This window comes from Echiichthys vipera (assembly GCF_963691815.1).
Source record: "Echiichthys vipera genome assembly, chromosome: 6".
In the NCBI taxonomy this organism is placed as follows: domain Eukaryota; kingdom Metazoa; phylum Chordata; class Actinopteri; order Perciformes; family Trachinidae; genus Echiichthys; species Echiichthys vipera.
Window position 1 is genome coordinate 26,142,414 of NC_139831.1, and position 16,819 is coordinate 26,159,232.

General features: G+C 40.4%; 1 protein-coding gene across 1 annotated transcript; it reads left to right on the top strand.

Annotated features, from left to right (window-relative positions):
* Positions 1-1,721: 1,721 nt before the first annotated feature.
* Positions 1,722-13,956, top strand: irf2b (interferon regulatory factor 2b). The gene is made up of 9 exons (XM_083915018.1): positions 1,722-1,859; positions 4,032-4,124; positions 4,214-4,313; positions 5,076-5,252; positions 5,409-5,455; positions 7,468-7,603; positions 8,816-8,968; positions 9,874-9,911; positions 10,552-13,956. The coding sequence occupies exons 2-9, from the start codon at positions 4,038-4,040 to the stop codon at positions 10,813-10,815; spliced, it is 1,002 nt and encodes a 333-aa protein (XP_083771144.1). The 5' UTR covers positions 1,722-1,859; positions 4,032-4,037; the 3' UTR covers positions 10,816-13,956.
* The last annotated feature ends 2,863 nt before the right edge of the window (positions 13,957-16,819 follow it).

Here is a 16,819-nt window from a genome sequence, read left to right on the forward strand (position 1 = left end):
ATTAGTATTAAAAAGCATTAAAACACAAGCCCAAATGGTTATGTTTCTCCTTGATCGCTAACATCCCTTTCAACGGTAACAGCTAACGCTAACTGTCAGTCAAAATCCTCTAATTCTTGTTTTTATGGTGTGATTTGCTGGAGGGGGTGGGTTCAAACAGACTCTAACTGACTCTGGTCTCCTGTAGGCTACTGGGCCCGGTCTGACCAACATGGCAACCTGAGTGCTGGAGTTATTTTTTGTTCTGCTCATTCTCCATTTTCAACCTTTAAATTGTGTTTTTGCAACAGCCACGTCACATTTAGGACACTCAATGAGACATATAAGAAATGACATAACACAAAACAAACACAGGTCCATGGGGTAGCCTAATTTAATATTAAATCTATAGTCATTTTATCTACTTTTGGGGGTAAAACTGTATCTTTCCATGGCCTACTGATGAAAGCCAGCCTTCTTGCTACTGGTGCATTCATATTGGACTAATAACTAGACCCTGGCCAGACTCAGAAGACGACAAATTCGTAAGTGTTGAGCAGCAACAATGAGGCAGGCACTGGAGTGACTGTGGGGAAAGAAATGTTCAATTTGAAAAAAAAAAAAAAATAACAGAATAGTGTGCACATTTCAATAAAACAAAAGTGTCCGTTGGGGCCCTTATGAAATGAGATTTGTTGCAGGTGCACCTGATTTTAAAGCTCCATGGAGTGTAATGTTAATGTGTGTTTGCGAGCGTGTACGTGTGTGTCTCCTTTATGGTGATTCTTCCTCAAAGTTGTTGGCCCACCATCTGTCACGACCGCAATCTCGTCCTGGTCCTGGGATTTTCTCCGTCTTCTCAAAAACCTCATATAAGTCATATTCTATTCTCAGATGCATCATTCAAGATTTAAATGTCAAAAATCAGTTTATTGCACCAAACCTCATATGTAAATCTGCAATCTTATCAGATCTCAAAGCTTCGGTTTTTAGCTTTACATCAGGGGTGTCAAACTTATCCAGTAGGTTTTCAGTCAACCAAGCAAAAACACACCTGATCCAACAAATCAACTGTGTGAAGGCAGTTCAGGTGACTGAGTAAGCCCAGTCAGGTGTGTTCTTGCTTGGTTAGAATGAAAACCTGCACTGAAGCTTTGAGATCTGATAAGATTGAAGATTTTACAAGTGAGATTTGATGCAATACCCTCCGGCCCACCGGCCACTTTATTAGGTGCACCTGTCCAACTGCTCGTTAACGCACATTTCTAACCAATCACATGGCAGCAACTCCATGCATTTAGACATGTAGACATGGTGAAGAGGACCTGCTGCAGTTGGATCAGTTTGACACCTGTGCGTTTAGTTGTACAACACTCAACAATCAAGTGTATCAAATGTGAGAACTGACCATTCAAGTGCTCACATATTTATCTGTTCACGTGAAGGGTATTTCAAGGATATTTTACGGTAAGTAGCCGTTTACATTCAAAATATATCAGAACCACATCAAAATAATGGGCAAAAACCTAGAAAATACACTCGTGTCGACTTTCGTGGTATCGAGAAAAAGGAACAGAGTGAGCCCTCTTCGTTGGGGTTTTCCCGGGGAGCGCGCACGCTTGCCAAGAGACTTCCGCGACGCCGCTCGCGAGTCGCTACTACTCAAAGCGCGAGAGCAGTAGGGGGATTTCCAGCTCGAGCCCCCACTTCCCGAAGAGCAGCCGTTGTTTTGCTTTCGGTCTGGACACTGAAACAGAAATAAACGTCCGCCACTCTTTCCCTTTTCTACTTGAACTGAAATAAGTGAAGTTGACCAATTCGAGCCTCGCGTGCTCTTCTGACAGCGGGACTGTGAGGCTGCAGGCCGTCCGCACGAGCAGGTAACGTTTGATTTCCGCATATTAACGCTGTTGACTTGCAGCACACACACACACACATACACACACACGTCCCACAGGGCGACATGACGGTCACCAGCCTGCTGTGTAAGTGAAAGTAGGACCGAGGTTGTTCTCTGCGTTTGTTGACTAGCTACGGTATTTATTTTCACTTTTGGGTTCGGTTGTTTTGGGGCCAGACTGTAGACACGCAGACGCGGTTAACTCTTCACTTGACCCCCGTTGCTAAATCAAACTAACCCCAAACAAACCCGTAAACTAAACTTACGCGGCTCGAGCTTGCTCTCTGTTGGTAGCCTGCAGTGTCAGAGGGAATGTTTTTGGTACTTTGACATTTTAAAAACACTACATTTAAATTTATTGTGTTTTGGGAGGAACAGACTTGTGGACAATATTCATGTTGCTTCAGGTTTCAGTTTATTTACAAAGGGTCGTGCGCATTAATACGTATTACTGTAATTATACCAATATTTGCCAGGAGGCTAGTTTTCAGGTGTCAAATGGGCAGGCTAAAATCAAGGCATACGTTTGAAGCAGGCAAATCAATTAAACTTTTCTGCATTTTGTTACGTGAGTAAAAACGGACTGGCTTGTGTCAAGAATACTCGTGTTGTATTCAGGTGTTCGTGCATGTGTTGGTAAATCAGAGTACTGTAAGATTTGTTATTTGAGCCGCACTACAGGTAACGCATACCGTCCTGCAACTGAGGCGTATGTCTTGTAGACGTTAAAGAAATGTGAGAATACATAAATAAATAAATATATGAATATATATTAAATATGCAATATATAATATAATTTGTTACAAACAAATGTACCTTTTAGGCTTTGTTATTGTAGGGTCAGCCAGTGATGCAGACATTGTAGATCTTTTTCACACAGCCAGGGCTACATATCTCACATAGCTGTTTTTTCTCTTGTTGAAACAAAACAAAACAGAGCAAGTAAATGTGACTCATTGTGCGAGCAGAGGAAAAAAAATCTACCACATTCCGTAGAGTTGATCTGACACTATTTTAGAAGAGTAAATAACATAGCATGTTTTTAACTTTTTTGTATTTCAACTGTAAAATTCATCGTTAATGTTTTCCCTTATATAGCTGTCCAAACGTCAGATTCAGCGTAAAGCTACTATACCGTACACTGTTCATATGACCAGCTTTTCAAACCATAATAGCACTTGAACCGCAGTCAACCTGTATGTACTGTAAGCTGGCTGCAGCTGGAAGTTTCAGGATAATATTTAGTATTTGATGGCGTGCCGTGTCACCCTGTTTGACCTGTTGGCTCACTGTACCATTCTCCGGGAGTGTCACTGGCTGATCAGGCCCGCCGGACTTTGATCACATCACACTGCAGGGATCATAACCCTGCTCTGACATTAAATGCGCTGGGGTAGGGTGAAGTCTGCTCTCACTCTTTTTAGATAAACAGCAGAATAAGCTCTAATGGCCAAGTATGACACATACATGGAATTTGACTTAGGTAGGTGTTCACTCTCTGACAGGTAGACATATACAGTATAGTAGATAAATACACAGACATAAGGCTGCGTATCATAAATAAATTCGGACAAATATACAATTAACAATCCAGGCGGCAAAAATAGACAGGCAGTTATGGTCATATATGCAAAATAAGTATGTAATATGCAGTAGGGTCTTACATACAGTATACAAAACAAATGTACAATATGAACATGATATATGCAGGAGATCCGCAAACTTCAGTAGAGTGATAGCAGTGGGAAAGACGCTGTTTTTGTGTCTGGATTTGCTGGCGTACAGACATCTGTAACGTCTGCATTTTGGGGGTATTTTAGTTATATCAGTTGTGTTCTACAATATTTTATGCAAAACTTAGTTTAAGAAGACAAAGATGAGTATGAGGTTGTGGACTACACGGCTGAAGTTAGTCATGATAGTGCACAGTCATGAACTTGGCAGGAGTTTTATCTTTCCAGCCACACACAATTCCTCTCCCATTGGTTGGCACACTGCCACACCGCCATTCTGTTTTGATAAGTTTATTTTGTCGTATTAATTTAAACCTTTTTTCTCTCTTTGCAAATGAAATTGTCATAAGACTGAAAATAATTTGATTTCAAATAAAAACTGCTCACGTGTTAGTGTCTGAATCTGTGCGTGCTCACAGGACACAATGCCAGTAGAGAGAATGAGAATGCGGCCGTGGCTGGAGGAGCAGATCAACTCCTGTCAGATCCCAGGACTCAAGTGGGTTAACGAAGTAAGTTTGCACGGATGAACAAACAGACACACACACACACACACACTGATGCTACAGCTCAAGAGCTGACAACATGTACATGTCTCCAGGAAAAGAGAATCTTCCAGATCCCGTGGATGCATGCTGCGCGTCACGGCTGGGACCTGGAGAAAGATGCTCCGCTCTTCATGAGATGGGCCATACACACCGGTAATACACACATCTAATTGTACACTCAGTGCTTCTCCTTTCAGTTGCTTTTCATTTTCATGCTGACCAGCCACCACACCAGTTCTGTGTAAAACCAGAGAAACTTTCAGTTTGTGTAATATGTTTTTTTAGGAAGAGTTGTGTCCCATTCAGTCAGGCTCCAAAGTTTCTCTAAAGGTCCCATTTGTAAGGAAGCATGCAGTGGTTCTGCAAGAGGAGAAAGTCCCACAACTTCTTGCTGCATCAGTTTAGATGAAAACGTATTAAATATCAGCTAGATTCTTGCCAGGAGGACATCCCTAGGTCCAGGAAAAGAGTCCAAAAGTGAAATGGTCAGAAATGCAGAAACCGTCAGTGGGAAATATATATTTACTTTGAGCTCTACTTTAGGGAAAGCAGCTAAAATCAACCTAGTTTTTCAGCAACTTTTTAGCTGACAATGCAGTATTAAGGGGGGGGGCTGTAAGTAGCGTTAAACATCAGACTTTCACCCAGGAGCTCGGGGTTTGAATCCAGCCTAGGACATAATTCAAAATTAAATTATGACTCGTTATTTTATCAGTTTGATTAGGTTTAGACATCCAAACTAGGTTTAGGCAACAAAACAACTTGGTTAGGGTTAGGAATTTTTTTCTTTGTTGTGAAAATAGCATTCTTTGCTACTGACACACAGGTACAAATAGCGTACATTGATATTTGTACCTGGGTGTAACAGCCATTGCCTAATAAATAATCACTCGGTCTGTTTGTGTGTATGTGTAGGTAAATACCAGCACGGCATAGACCGTCCAGATCCAAAGACGTGGAAGGCTAATTTCCGCTGTGCCATGAACAGCCTGCCAGACATCGAGGAGGTGAAGGATAAAAGCAACAAAAAGGGAACTAATGCCTTCAGAGTCTATAAGATGCTGTCCTCTACAGAGAGAAACATGAAGAAAGGTGAGTCATGCGGCTGATGCTGTGGTTAACAGTGCTATCCCTTTCCTCTAAAAAGGACTTCATTACCATTCCTCATTTACCGTATCAGGACACATGGCAAAATAAATTGTGGCTTTAAAATCCATTTTCAAAAGGTTTTTCTGTCTATCCATTTAGGAAAGAAGAAGACCGACAAGGAGGGGAGGCCCAGGGGAAATAAACAGGTAGATAAACATGTCCGAATCCTTTTACACACAAATCCCACAACATGTGCAGGATAGATTGGATTTTTTGTGGGCACATAACTCCAAAATTTCTTGTGGAGGTCACTTTATTTCTGATCACCGTCACAGCACTGCTGAAGAACAGCAGCACAATGGAAATAATAACATCACAAATCGGAAATCGGAACAAATAGTCCTTCTGGAGAATTTGGTCACAGAAGGAAGTGTTTTACTTTACCAAGAAATGTCGCTTTCTTTCTGACGTTGACATTCTTTTCCTCCCCCACGTGGCTCTGTATATCCAAGCTTTGCACAAGTCAGACCAGTAGCTGCCACCTCTAGTTGTAAATAAAATGATAACAGTAAAAATTACTCTTAAGAACGGTCTGATTGTAAATATAATCTAAAGTGTACTTAAATAACTACACTCTATCCAATATGTTTTCTTAATGTTTTTAGAAGTGCACAGGAGTGCTTAGCGGCATTTCCATTACAGTGGAATACCCAGGATAAGGCGGGTCTCCCTCACTGAAATGTCCCTAATTGGAATGTGAGCCACCCCTAAAGGCTGTTTGACTGGGCTTTTGTTGGCCCTTTTGTGTTCAGGACCTTTTTTTTCTCACCTGAAAAAAGCCTGGTTTCTGATTGGCTTTAACTCTAAGAGGGATGTAACGTAGGTAGTTCTCAACGCCACAACAACACATGTACGTAGAGAGTAGATACTTTGATCCACTGGTGTAGTGGAGCCCAGAAAATGATCTGCACGCACATCCATGCACAGGCTTTTTAAAATGAGTGCCGCAGCGGGCCGGGTTGGATTCCGACCTGCCGCCCTTTGCTGCATATCGCCTCCCCCTCTTTCTCTCTCTACCATTTTCACGCACGCACATGCACACACCTCTTACTGAGCTATTCCTGAATGGAGATACGCTATATTACGTCCTCTGCATCGGTGCCAGTCTGTCACTAGCACACACGTGGACAACTACCAGAAATTTTAAGGTGGAGTGTTTTCTTTCATGTTACTTGTACATGAGTTGACGTTGTGAATCAAATGAGCCCCCTTAAATGTCAAAATGACAACAAACTCTTTGTTTTTAGCATCTTTCTTGAACAACATACATTTAAATAATGCTCAGATCTTGAAGTGCTCATTAAAACTGTCTGAATGTCAACTAGATTATTCAAACTGCAACTATTCTGTTTTTCTCACTTGGAGAAAGAAGTGCCAGACTGCTTTCCAGTCCGTACTGTTTACACGACAACTGAAACCCATTCAGAGTGATAAGTCGCCTCTGAAGTATTTTTTGTAATGGAGACACGCCGCGTGAGAGGACATTTGAGAGGGCGTGACCTGAAACTTTCCCCAGCGGCCACATTTTACCTAAATAATATTGTTCTGGTTAGTTTAGCACATTTTGGTTATTGTAATTTATGTTTTACAGGCCTGAAACGCTCTAGATATCAGGTTTCAACATGTTATGGTCTTAGCTGTTTAGTAATCTCACTTACAAGTGCATTTTGATAGCCAATGTGTTTCTGAAGGTTGAGTGAAGTGTTTTGTACTGCTGAACCAGGCGTTTGTCACAGTGCGATTCAAAACGGGTCAACATCTCCTCATATAGAATTCAAGTTATTGTCCTTTGAGAATATTTTGAAAATTGATCTTCCATAATTATCAATCTTTTTCTAATCGCAGAACCGACTGGCTATCGGACAGACAGCCATTTAGCCTCTGTAGGTCTCGAGTCAGAGATGAGAGACGACAACTCTGTAAAAAGACATCTGTATATTCCGACTGCAGATAAAAAAACACAGACTGTTTTCCTGCGTGCAACCAAAGCATGCTCAAACATGATTGTTCAATACTACTCAGACTAACCGGACGTCTCCCGCTACTCAAATCTTGTCCCGATGCCACAGATTCTCAATTCATATAAAGAGATTTGTTTTTAGATTGATCGTTTGCTGTCTGTCGTTTTGCTCCCTGCCCTCTTCCTCCTCACCATCAGGTAGCTGCTCAGTCTCCAGACAGGAATCTTCTCGATGCTCACATTGGACCTGTCGACTATACCAAACAGGAAACGATCAAATTGCAAGGGATCAAGGAGGAAGCAGTGGATTTTACAGTGACGGACAGTGCCTCAGGTACCACACCACTGTCTTCTTTATTCCCCCCTTGAAAGTCCAGTTAATTTTATTGAATTGTATTTTCTGAATAGCATCAGATCACAACAGGAGTCATTTTATGATGATATGAAAAGCTCTATACCATGTCCTTTTAGTAATCAAACTAAAACAGCCTGTATGTCTTATTTGCATGACGGCATGTAAATTCTGTCTCTACATGTTTACAATTCTCAGAAAACTCTGACAGCTGGAGATTCACTTGTTTAAAGATTGTTTGTTTAATTGTTTGGGAAGAGGCTCCACTCCTAACAGGAAAAATGAAAACTGAAACTTAACAGAGATCCTTTATTATTTTGTTTGAGAAGATGTTTCACTCCTACAAAAAAAAACCAACTAAAACGTATTAAAAAGAACTGAAATTCTTTTTTTATTTTGTTGAACTTTAAATCGAAAAGATTTGTGATTTAACTTTGGACTGTTCCTGTCGGAGGACATTATTTGGACCTTTTGGACAATTATTTAAATGCCATTTTCTGATGCCGAGTGTAGCTCATTGTGCAATATACTGATTTGATTTGAGTTTGCATTGTGGCTCTGATTATTGCCCACCCCCCAAGCGCTGTAAATCTAGGGGAAACACTGATATTTGTGAGTATTTTGAGTAGAGATGTTCCATTACCATTTTTTTCCTTACCTATTCCGATACATGAACTTGTCGTAACGGAAAAAAATCATGAACTATTTTAAAATAGATTTTTTGCGGGGCGCTAAATGAAGTGGTATCAGTGCATATACTTGAATACTCACTGATACCAGTATTTTAGGCAGTACTAGAGGAATTTCCAATACTGGCATCAGAATAACTCGAAATGTTGGTCTTAACATGAGTTGAGAAAATATTTCCACTTGGAGGTGTTGTCATTGTGAAAGAGTTAAATTAAAGCGCAGACATGTTTCTATATATACACACATGCATTTTCAAGTTGTCCTCTAATGTCACAGTCAAAGCCGTCTTTTGACTTTCTGAATATTGAATCTTGAAACTACACTTTGAGGATTTTTGAGGTACAGATTGCTGATGGACTCTTTATCTCTCATCAGTGCGTAGATGTTTAACGAGATCTTTCCACACACATAAGATATTTTAATCAATCATTTATATACAGCGCTAGAGTGAATTAATGTATTCATCATGTATAGTCCTAACATATTTGGCGTGTCCATTCACAGCCATTCACAGCTCAGCAGATGACCACGTGATCACCAGCGAGCAGCTGCCATTCGTCTGTCAGACCATCGAAGTGACCACTGAGAACGAAGAGCAGACCGTCAGCTCCTCCCACTCGTACCCACTCCAAATCTCTCCCGTGTCCTCGTGCTGCGGTGAGGGCACACGCGATCACACATCACGCTTTACCACATGTTAGTTATTTGGGACCCAGTTTGTAGGAGCAGCGGCTTTTCCTTTGTATGTTTTCTGACCACAGTGGTTAGAAAACATACAAAGGATTAGCTTTCTAGGCTATGGTTAAAATGGTACACACGGCTTCCTCTGGCTGTCAAAACCAAATCCCTTCTTGTTTTTGTTTTTGACTTGGTGCTCAGTTTTAATAGCCAGCAAAAAAAAGCATGATGCCCAAACTACAGTCAGATGCTGAAATAACCAGCGATATGTGTGAAACAGAAAAGATGATCATGAATGTAATTGATCACATACATTTTGTTCAAATTCAATTTCAGCAAGTCTTGTATAATATGAAATGATTTCCATACTTAGTGATGCTCAGCGGTCATTACATAATCAGTACTGGAACCTTTGTTTCATTTCCGCCCTGAGATCTGTTTACCTCCCATCTTTGTGTGTGTATCCATGTTTTGGATGCCCTAACCAGTCATTCAGGCAGAGTTGGCTCTTTCACATTTCAGTTGTAATCTATTGTCTTTGTCTCTTCTTTCTTTTCTTTCCATACCTTTAAATGCTACCATGACTCGAAGAGTAAGGGTTCAAATTAAAATAGTTCCTATATCTTTTCTTTCTTACTTTTCATGTATTACTGAGCTTACTTTTAACATTTGTGTGCATTGAATTGCGTTGTTGTTGCGCAGGTTTGAAGGTGTTTTAAACTGTTTCAATAGTAGGAAATGTTGGATGTGAGTCAATGTTTTCTCCATGTCCTTCTCTGTTTTTCTTTTTCTCTGATGTATGTGATCAAAGGATGACTTCTTGCAAAATTGAAGTGAATACTAATTTCTTAATTGTTAACTGTGCCTTTTCTTTAATTCTACAGGCAGCGACACAGACAGTGACACAGAAGACACCAAAGAGGTGATTCTCAATTATAAACTCTTATACACAGAGGAGAGCGATGAATGAATTATTAACTGCTCTGATCTTCAGATAAACAGGTTTTTACCTGTTTCAACCATACGTGCGCGCGCAGTGTTGCAAGAGACTGAGAAAAGGGCGGGCCTTGTCAGGAACTGTGGCTGTCAAACATTAACAGTTTTTGATCTGAGGTTGCTTTGTGGTACATTGTACCCACAGTGAACACACGCTTGTGCACGCACACACACACACACACACACACACACACACACACACACACGCTCACACACACACTCACTCACTCTACCTCTTATCTGTGATAAGAGTACAGTGTTCTTAACTATGTCGTAGGGTAGAAACTTTCCTTTCAAATCCTGGTTTATTTAACAATAGTCAATTAGAAATGCAGTTCTTGGCATTTGGATCCAGTAACATTGACGCTTTTTACATGTAATGCATTTCAAAGCAACAGACAAATATTTTGACTGGATCACAGAGGTGTTGCTTCAGCGCTACAATTATTTTTGCGGTGGTGTTTTTGTTGTTTCACCATAACAATTGTCAGAAATGAACCACATCCTTTGTGGCTCTGACTGTGTTTTTGCTCATGCTTCTCCTTTTTAATTGTTTTAACGCACAGGGTGTTGGTGCAGTCTGGAGGCGGAACTACAACACATCAGTTCTCAGGATTCCGACATGTTCTCTTCCGGGAATGGCCACCTTCGTCACACAGAACAAGCCCAACTTCAGAGTCACGAGCACGCGAGACCCAGTCCCCCTCATCAGCTACCACACCGACGGCTGGACGCCAGTCTACAGCCAGAACTCTCTTGTGTCTGCACCAACCAGCCACGAGATGCGCGCAAGTGTCATTATGAAAACCTCCGATGTGACTACCTCCTGACCTCTGACCCCCAGATGAGGGAGTCAATCATCACTGCTACCAAGGCATAGGAATTACAGAGGCGGTTTGTTTTCTTCATCAGGGCTACACTGAGCTTCAAAACCTTTGATTTTAATTTTTTTTTGTAGCTTCTGTCTGGCCGATAAATTCTCAGCTTTCCTCTTAATTGGAGAAAGCGCTGAATAAACTTAATTCATCGCGGCTTGATGTGCACACTTATTGGTGGGCATATACGCAGAATTTATCATGCATGGATGCAAGAGTCTGCGTGACGTCAATGTCATCATCTTCCCGTGTCTGTGAAGGTTCTCGGACCAACCGTGTGCAGCTTAGAATTTATGGCCATGTGGACCATGTATGCAGGCTAAATAGAACTGTGTCCATCTTCACGTCCGTTTGGGACCATGTCTGGCCTTTTAGACACCATAATCATCCACACGCCACTGGATTATTGTGATCTCTGCTGCTTTGTGCTAACACTTTAGCATACGTTATGGTAGAAATTCACCACTTTTGTCAACAATTCCTAAGGTTTTTATTGTATAACATGTAGATGAATACACTTTTTATTGAATTATCTGTATTGCCTTACTGTAGGTTTGAAACTACATCCTCATATTCATCCACTTTGTTGTGTTTTTTAGCCGTATACATTCTCCAATCAAACTTTTAGTTGATCACATGCAGTTGCTCTTGTTTCTAATTTACATCTCAACTGCCAGATTCAGCCTCACATTTTAAAATATTACTCACCATTAAGTTATAGATCTGATAGCTGCTCACTTTAACTAGCGTAAGCTCAAGTGTAAGCATGAAACGTCGCACTAAATGCTTTAGTGGCACACATGGATGGAACGCGGTTGTGTTCGTAACAAAGCAGTGAACACTTAACGGGAAATTACGCCTCTGTTGGCAAACCAGTTTTACCAGCAGGAAGTTGCAAAAAGAATCAAAGGCATGTTGTTTTCTAGATTAAGATCATTATGAAGCCCTAATTGACCCTGCAGAGGAAAGCAGGCGCACAATTATCTGCCTCTGTCTGTCTGTCTGGAGACCTCAGGACAATGTACCCCGCCAACACACAGACAGATGAGCAGACAGAAAGAATGACAGACTCACTGACAGACAGACTCACTGACTGTGAACAATGTATTCATGTCTTCTCCTCTCTTCTGCCTACTGGTGTTAATAATGTACATAGCTCATATGTATGTATGTATGCCTGCCTGCAAGCAGCTTCAGCACCTTATGGATAGCACTAGTGTGTGGGTGTGTGTGTGTGTGAGTGTGTGTGTATACTATATATGTGTTTGAGAGAAAGCCTTATTGAAGATGTGCCTTTGATAGAGTGGCTGGATTCAAATTATCTGTGCTTTAGTCTGCTAGTGGCACATGCAGGTAATGTTCAGGAATTGTATTCAGGCCAGTGTTGATTGAGGCGGCAGGCAGCGTGAAGCACAGAGGAATGAAGAAGTGGTTGACACACTATCTTTGTGTACACTTGAGTCTTGACCCAGTTAATTGAGTAACAATGTAACAAACGTCCTCTTACGTTGAACTTTTTCTATTTGAGCTCATCGTGTTAGAGGACAGAGACGGAGGGTGTGAATCTCAGGGTTTCAGAGGTCCATTCTATGAGCGTAAGCAGAGTGAGTTCAATTATTTCTGTACGGTTAACAGCGAATGCATTGCTACGATAACAAGGAATATGGGAGCCTGGGCTTGAGATACATCCCAGAGGACAGTCATCAGCAGAGCCCTGTTGTTTTTACAGTCTAGCTCAAAGGCTTTCCCAGTTTACTTTTAGTGCACAGATGCCTCAGCCACTTGCCTTCACCCTGATCAAATTAGTCTTTTGACACCTTAAATGCAAATGTACCCACAGAATGATGGACTATGGTTGCGAGTGGAAGACTGTTGTCTGTTCCTCAAGGCATCATTGTAAATAATTAATATATTTAGAAAAAATATATTTACCTTAAAATGATGAATTATGAAATGTTCACGTTAGGTCCCCTCCGTTGTTAGGAGTCCTCCGTTATGAATTCTGATGAGTGGATCAGAAAGCTCCCGGTGTTAACAGCTAGCAGGCTAAAGCACAGGTCTCAGTCTCGGCCTGCGTGAAGCAGGGCTCCAGTGGGAACCGCTCGAAAAAAACAATAGGACAAATAAGAATCTGCCAGGATTTGGAAAAGGACCACTAGAGAGACTTACACTGGATGCACATTACTATCATGGTGAATGAATTTAAGAATCTCATTGAATCAAAGGGGTTTGGTCTTTACTCGGTAGCAGGTATGTAAACAGGCATTGCTTTACCAAATGTTTGTCCCATGTGCCTTTTTTTTGTTAGAAACTCGCCTCTTGTAGTGAAAGGTTGCTGCCGTTTCTGTGTGGCTCCACTTCCCAACAGTTTTCCATGGTAAGGCTGCAACATAGAAACCATGAAATCACTGTGTAAACAGCCTTTAGAAACTCCCGCCTTTTTTTAACCACGCATTTGTCTCTGTGAACCTTTTTATCTCCAGCAATGTTTTCAAAGTGGCCACATCCCCTCTGAACGCGATATTGAAAAAAATAACAGCTGGGATTTGCACAACCCTGTATTTTTAATGACCAAATCAGATGCTGTTAATGGTTTGTGAGACTTAAATGTGCCTAATGACTTTACAGCAAGTGTTGCTTGGCATATAAACAGCATGATCCCTTTAGATTAGGCCTTCACCAGAGCAAATGTATTTAATGAAATATAATTGTTGACCTAAAATCAGCAAGCTCTTAATGATCAAGACTTCTACTTGAACAATCAGATAGTCAGACGCCTCCTGAGCGTGTTAATAGAAAGAGGTCTGCAAAGGAATAACTCAAGTGCACTTATAAGAGAGACCACTTCTGCTCTGTGTGTAAAAGGGATGTCATTGCAGCTACAAGCCGCAGTGAAAGTGGATGTTGATGAGATATAATAATGTTGTCAAAGTGATCTTTCATGTAGTTTCAGTGCCACTGAATAACTGTTCAGTTAAAAGCGAGGTGTGTCTCAGCTCAGCACAAACCATTAAGACAATTACAATTGAGTGTAAAGAAGAAATAAAGGTAATTGCTCAGCTACTTGTAACGCAGCGCAATACGTCTCCACTGTTTATCCCCTTACATTATGAACTACATGTGAATCAAAATGTAAATCTGAATAAAGACTGTTTTTGTATTTATTCTGACGTGTTCATTAGCGTGCTTTTGAAGGATTGCTGACACTTTATCTTGGGCACCTGTAAAGATCTGAGTCCAGTTTTATGGCTCCTGAGATACTCTGAGAGCTCTTTTATCTGTTTCTGTTAATGTCCAGTAAAAATGGTGCCTCTCCTTTCTTGCTGGGATAAAAAAAGTGGGGTTTGAGATAAGGAATACAGGCTTGCTGCTGAGCTATACAAGCTGGCACATGTAATGAGTGCACTGGAATATTAAGGGTGTTTGTTTGCTGAGTGGAAAATACTTTTCTGGTGTGAGTGGTTCAGCTTTGTGTCAGAGCAGATGTCTCCTTGTTTCACATGTTTATACTCGCTTTAACCAGAGCGCCAACTGCTGTTTCAGTTTCAGTTGCTGTTCTCAGTTCTCCACTTCCTGTTTGTCTCTGAGGCCTCGTGGATGGCCAGCCAGTTGTCTTGACAACTGCTAACCTCATTCCATTAGTCATAGTAAACAGTCTGTCTAAATCCACTATAGTTTGCTCTTTACAGGCTCCTTTTCTATCCACGTGTATCCCCTTTTCTTTAATCTTAGTCATCTCAAAAAGTACTTTCTCTACTTTCTATTCCCTCCAACACGAGTTCTTCAAATGTTGGAGGAAACAAAAGAACTACTTTAAAAACATCCTCAGATATTTTTTATTGTTGAAGTGAATCCTCTCTGGATTCATTTATCTCGATGGTCCTCGGCTGTCATTTCAGGAATATAACACAACTAAACCATATTCACCAAAACAATTACAGGGCAAACTTAGCCATTGATATAATTAAGTCATAATCATAGTTTAAAGCGTGACTTATTTTTGAAAAAAAGCAAACTTTCATATTAGATGTGAAGGTTTATACTGAGCCAAAGAAAAGAAGGTAAATTTGCAAACAGAGCAGTCAGTTCTGTAGTGATGGCACACTCCTGCCATCTAGAGTTCCAAAGGAAAACTGCATCTTTATTTCTCTGACAAACATGGGACAGAAAAGCTACACTTAATGTCACTGTACTCAATATTCAGAGCATTTATATAGCGGCCGACAACTGTTCTCTATGTAAGATATAGTGGAGTAATGGCGTCCTGAGCAGAGAAAGAAGTCAATCCCCCTCTGTGTGTGTAGTGGAGGCAATCCCAATCCCAAAGCACCTTTAACATTAATGTTATACATAATCATTACATTGAAAGTGCTTCCTATAATATGATAGTAACTCCAGAAGAGGAACAGCGCCTTTTAAATATAAATAACGCACAATAAGTATACAAAATGACAATGAGATGTTCCAACACTCATCCAAGATCAGCTGGCTGAAGGGAAGTTTAAGGCATTTCAATTCTTCCACTTCTGCTTAAGATGCTACATGTTCAGGCTCTGTGCTTGGTCAGCCTGTTTTCCACTACAGTGATGTGACGTTCACAAACAAAACAGTCCTTTTGAACGGCATTACAGCAATACGGCATGGATTTACTTACGGCCCTGAATTACAAAGGCTACATTTGTGCAGGGGTAGTTCCAGTACGGTCCCTCTCCTTGCTGCCATAGTCAAGTCTGACAAAGTAAATAGATACATGTGTCCCAACATTATCTCTGGTGTGTCTTGGAGCTTAATAGATGTGGTTCTTCCCTTCAAAAGAGCTCAGCAGATCGATTCTTTGGTCTTCAAAAGCCAGATCTCCGTCACATAATGCACAACTATTTCCTAACCCGTGTAGCATGTACCATGTGGCACCATGGGTCCTGCAGGTTGGCTCGTTCACTCTACAGTTGTAATTGTTCCTTCTGTTGTCTTTGTCTCTTCTTTCTTTTCTTTCAATCCCTTTAAATGCTACCTGAGAAGCGTTTAAAAGCATGTCAGCATGTGATCTTCAAATTGAATTAAAGTAAATCAGGAATGAGAGGATTTGCAGCCTCTGTAATGAAAACCGTCTGGAAGACAAGTATCATGTTTTAACAACAGCATAAGTTAATTAGTTAGTCATAGGGGAAATACTCTCCAAAGTGTTTTAAACGCCCATCCACGTTTAAATGAATTCCGTTTTTTTTACAGTGACATGGCCCAAAAGTTGCCCTTTTTGTAAATTAGGGGCCTTCTTGAAGAACGTTCTACCTCTGTTGAAGTCATTTATCTTGTGCTTAATTGCTGCCGCGTGCCGTTGTTCTGTTCTGTTCTGTTGGTATTGTTCTTTAGTTTGTACTCCACACCATGCAAAATAAATCTGAACGTGTAAATACGCAACATACAAGCACACAACTGAAATAATGAATGGCTTAACCCTCCTGTTACCCCCAAATTTTACTAACCTCAATTTGACCCTAGCAATTTAAATATCCAGAAAATGATCATAATCAAAGTTGTTACCCAAGTTTTTAGGTCAGGTACTCTATGTGTATTTATTTTTGTTTAAAAATCTTACAGATTTATCTAAAATTGGATCGAGGGATATTTGTTTGTATGTTGTATGTAAAGTAAGTATATTATTTATAAGTACTATTGTGTGTTATTAATAATATTTGAAAAATAATGAAACCATTTTCCAGCCTTCATGACAATAGCATGCCTATGACAGGAAAATCAGACACTTTCAAACATTTCTAAATATTTGAATTGTAAAATAAATAAATAATAATGGTTAAATCCTCCAAATGATCACACTGACCCAAAAGATCACTGATGATCCTGTATGTGTACAGGACAATGAAAAAATATAATCAATATTAGAATTTTAGGTTTTTCACAGTTGTCCTAAAAAAAATTAGGAAAAGTCCTTAAATATGAA

Excerpts from the sequence above, each read along its gene's own strand:
- irf2b (XM_083915018.1), top strand. The coding sequence starts at position 4,038 with ATGCCAGTAGAGAGAATGAGAATGCGGCCGTGGCTGGAGGAGCAGATC. Across the intron at positions 5,456-7,467 it reads GGCCCAGGGGAAATAAACAG|GTAGCTGCTCAGTCTCCAGA; the intron begins GTAGATAAACAT and ends CCTCACCATCAG. Across the intron at positions 7,604-8,815 it reads AGTGACGGACAGTGCCTCAG|CCATTCACAGCTCAGCAGAT; the intron begins GTACCACACCAC and ends GTCCATTCACAG.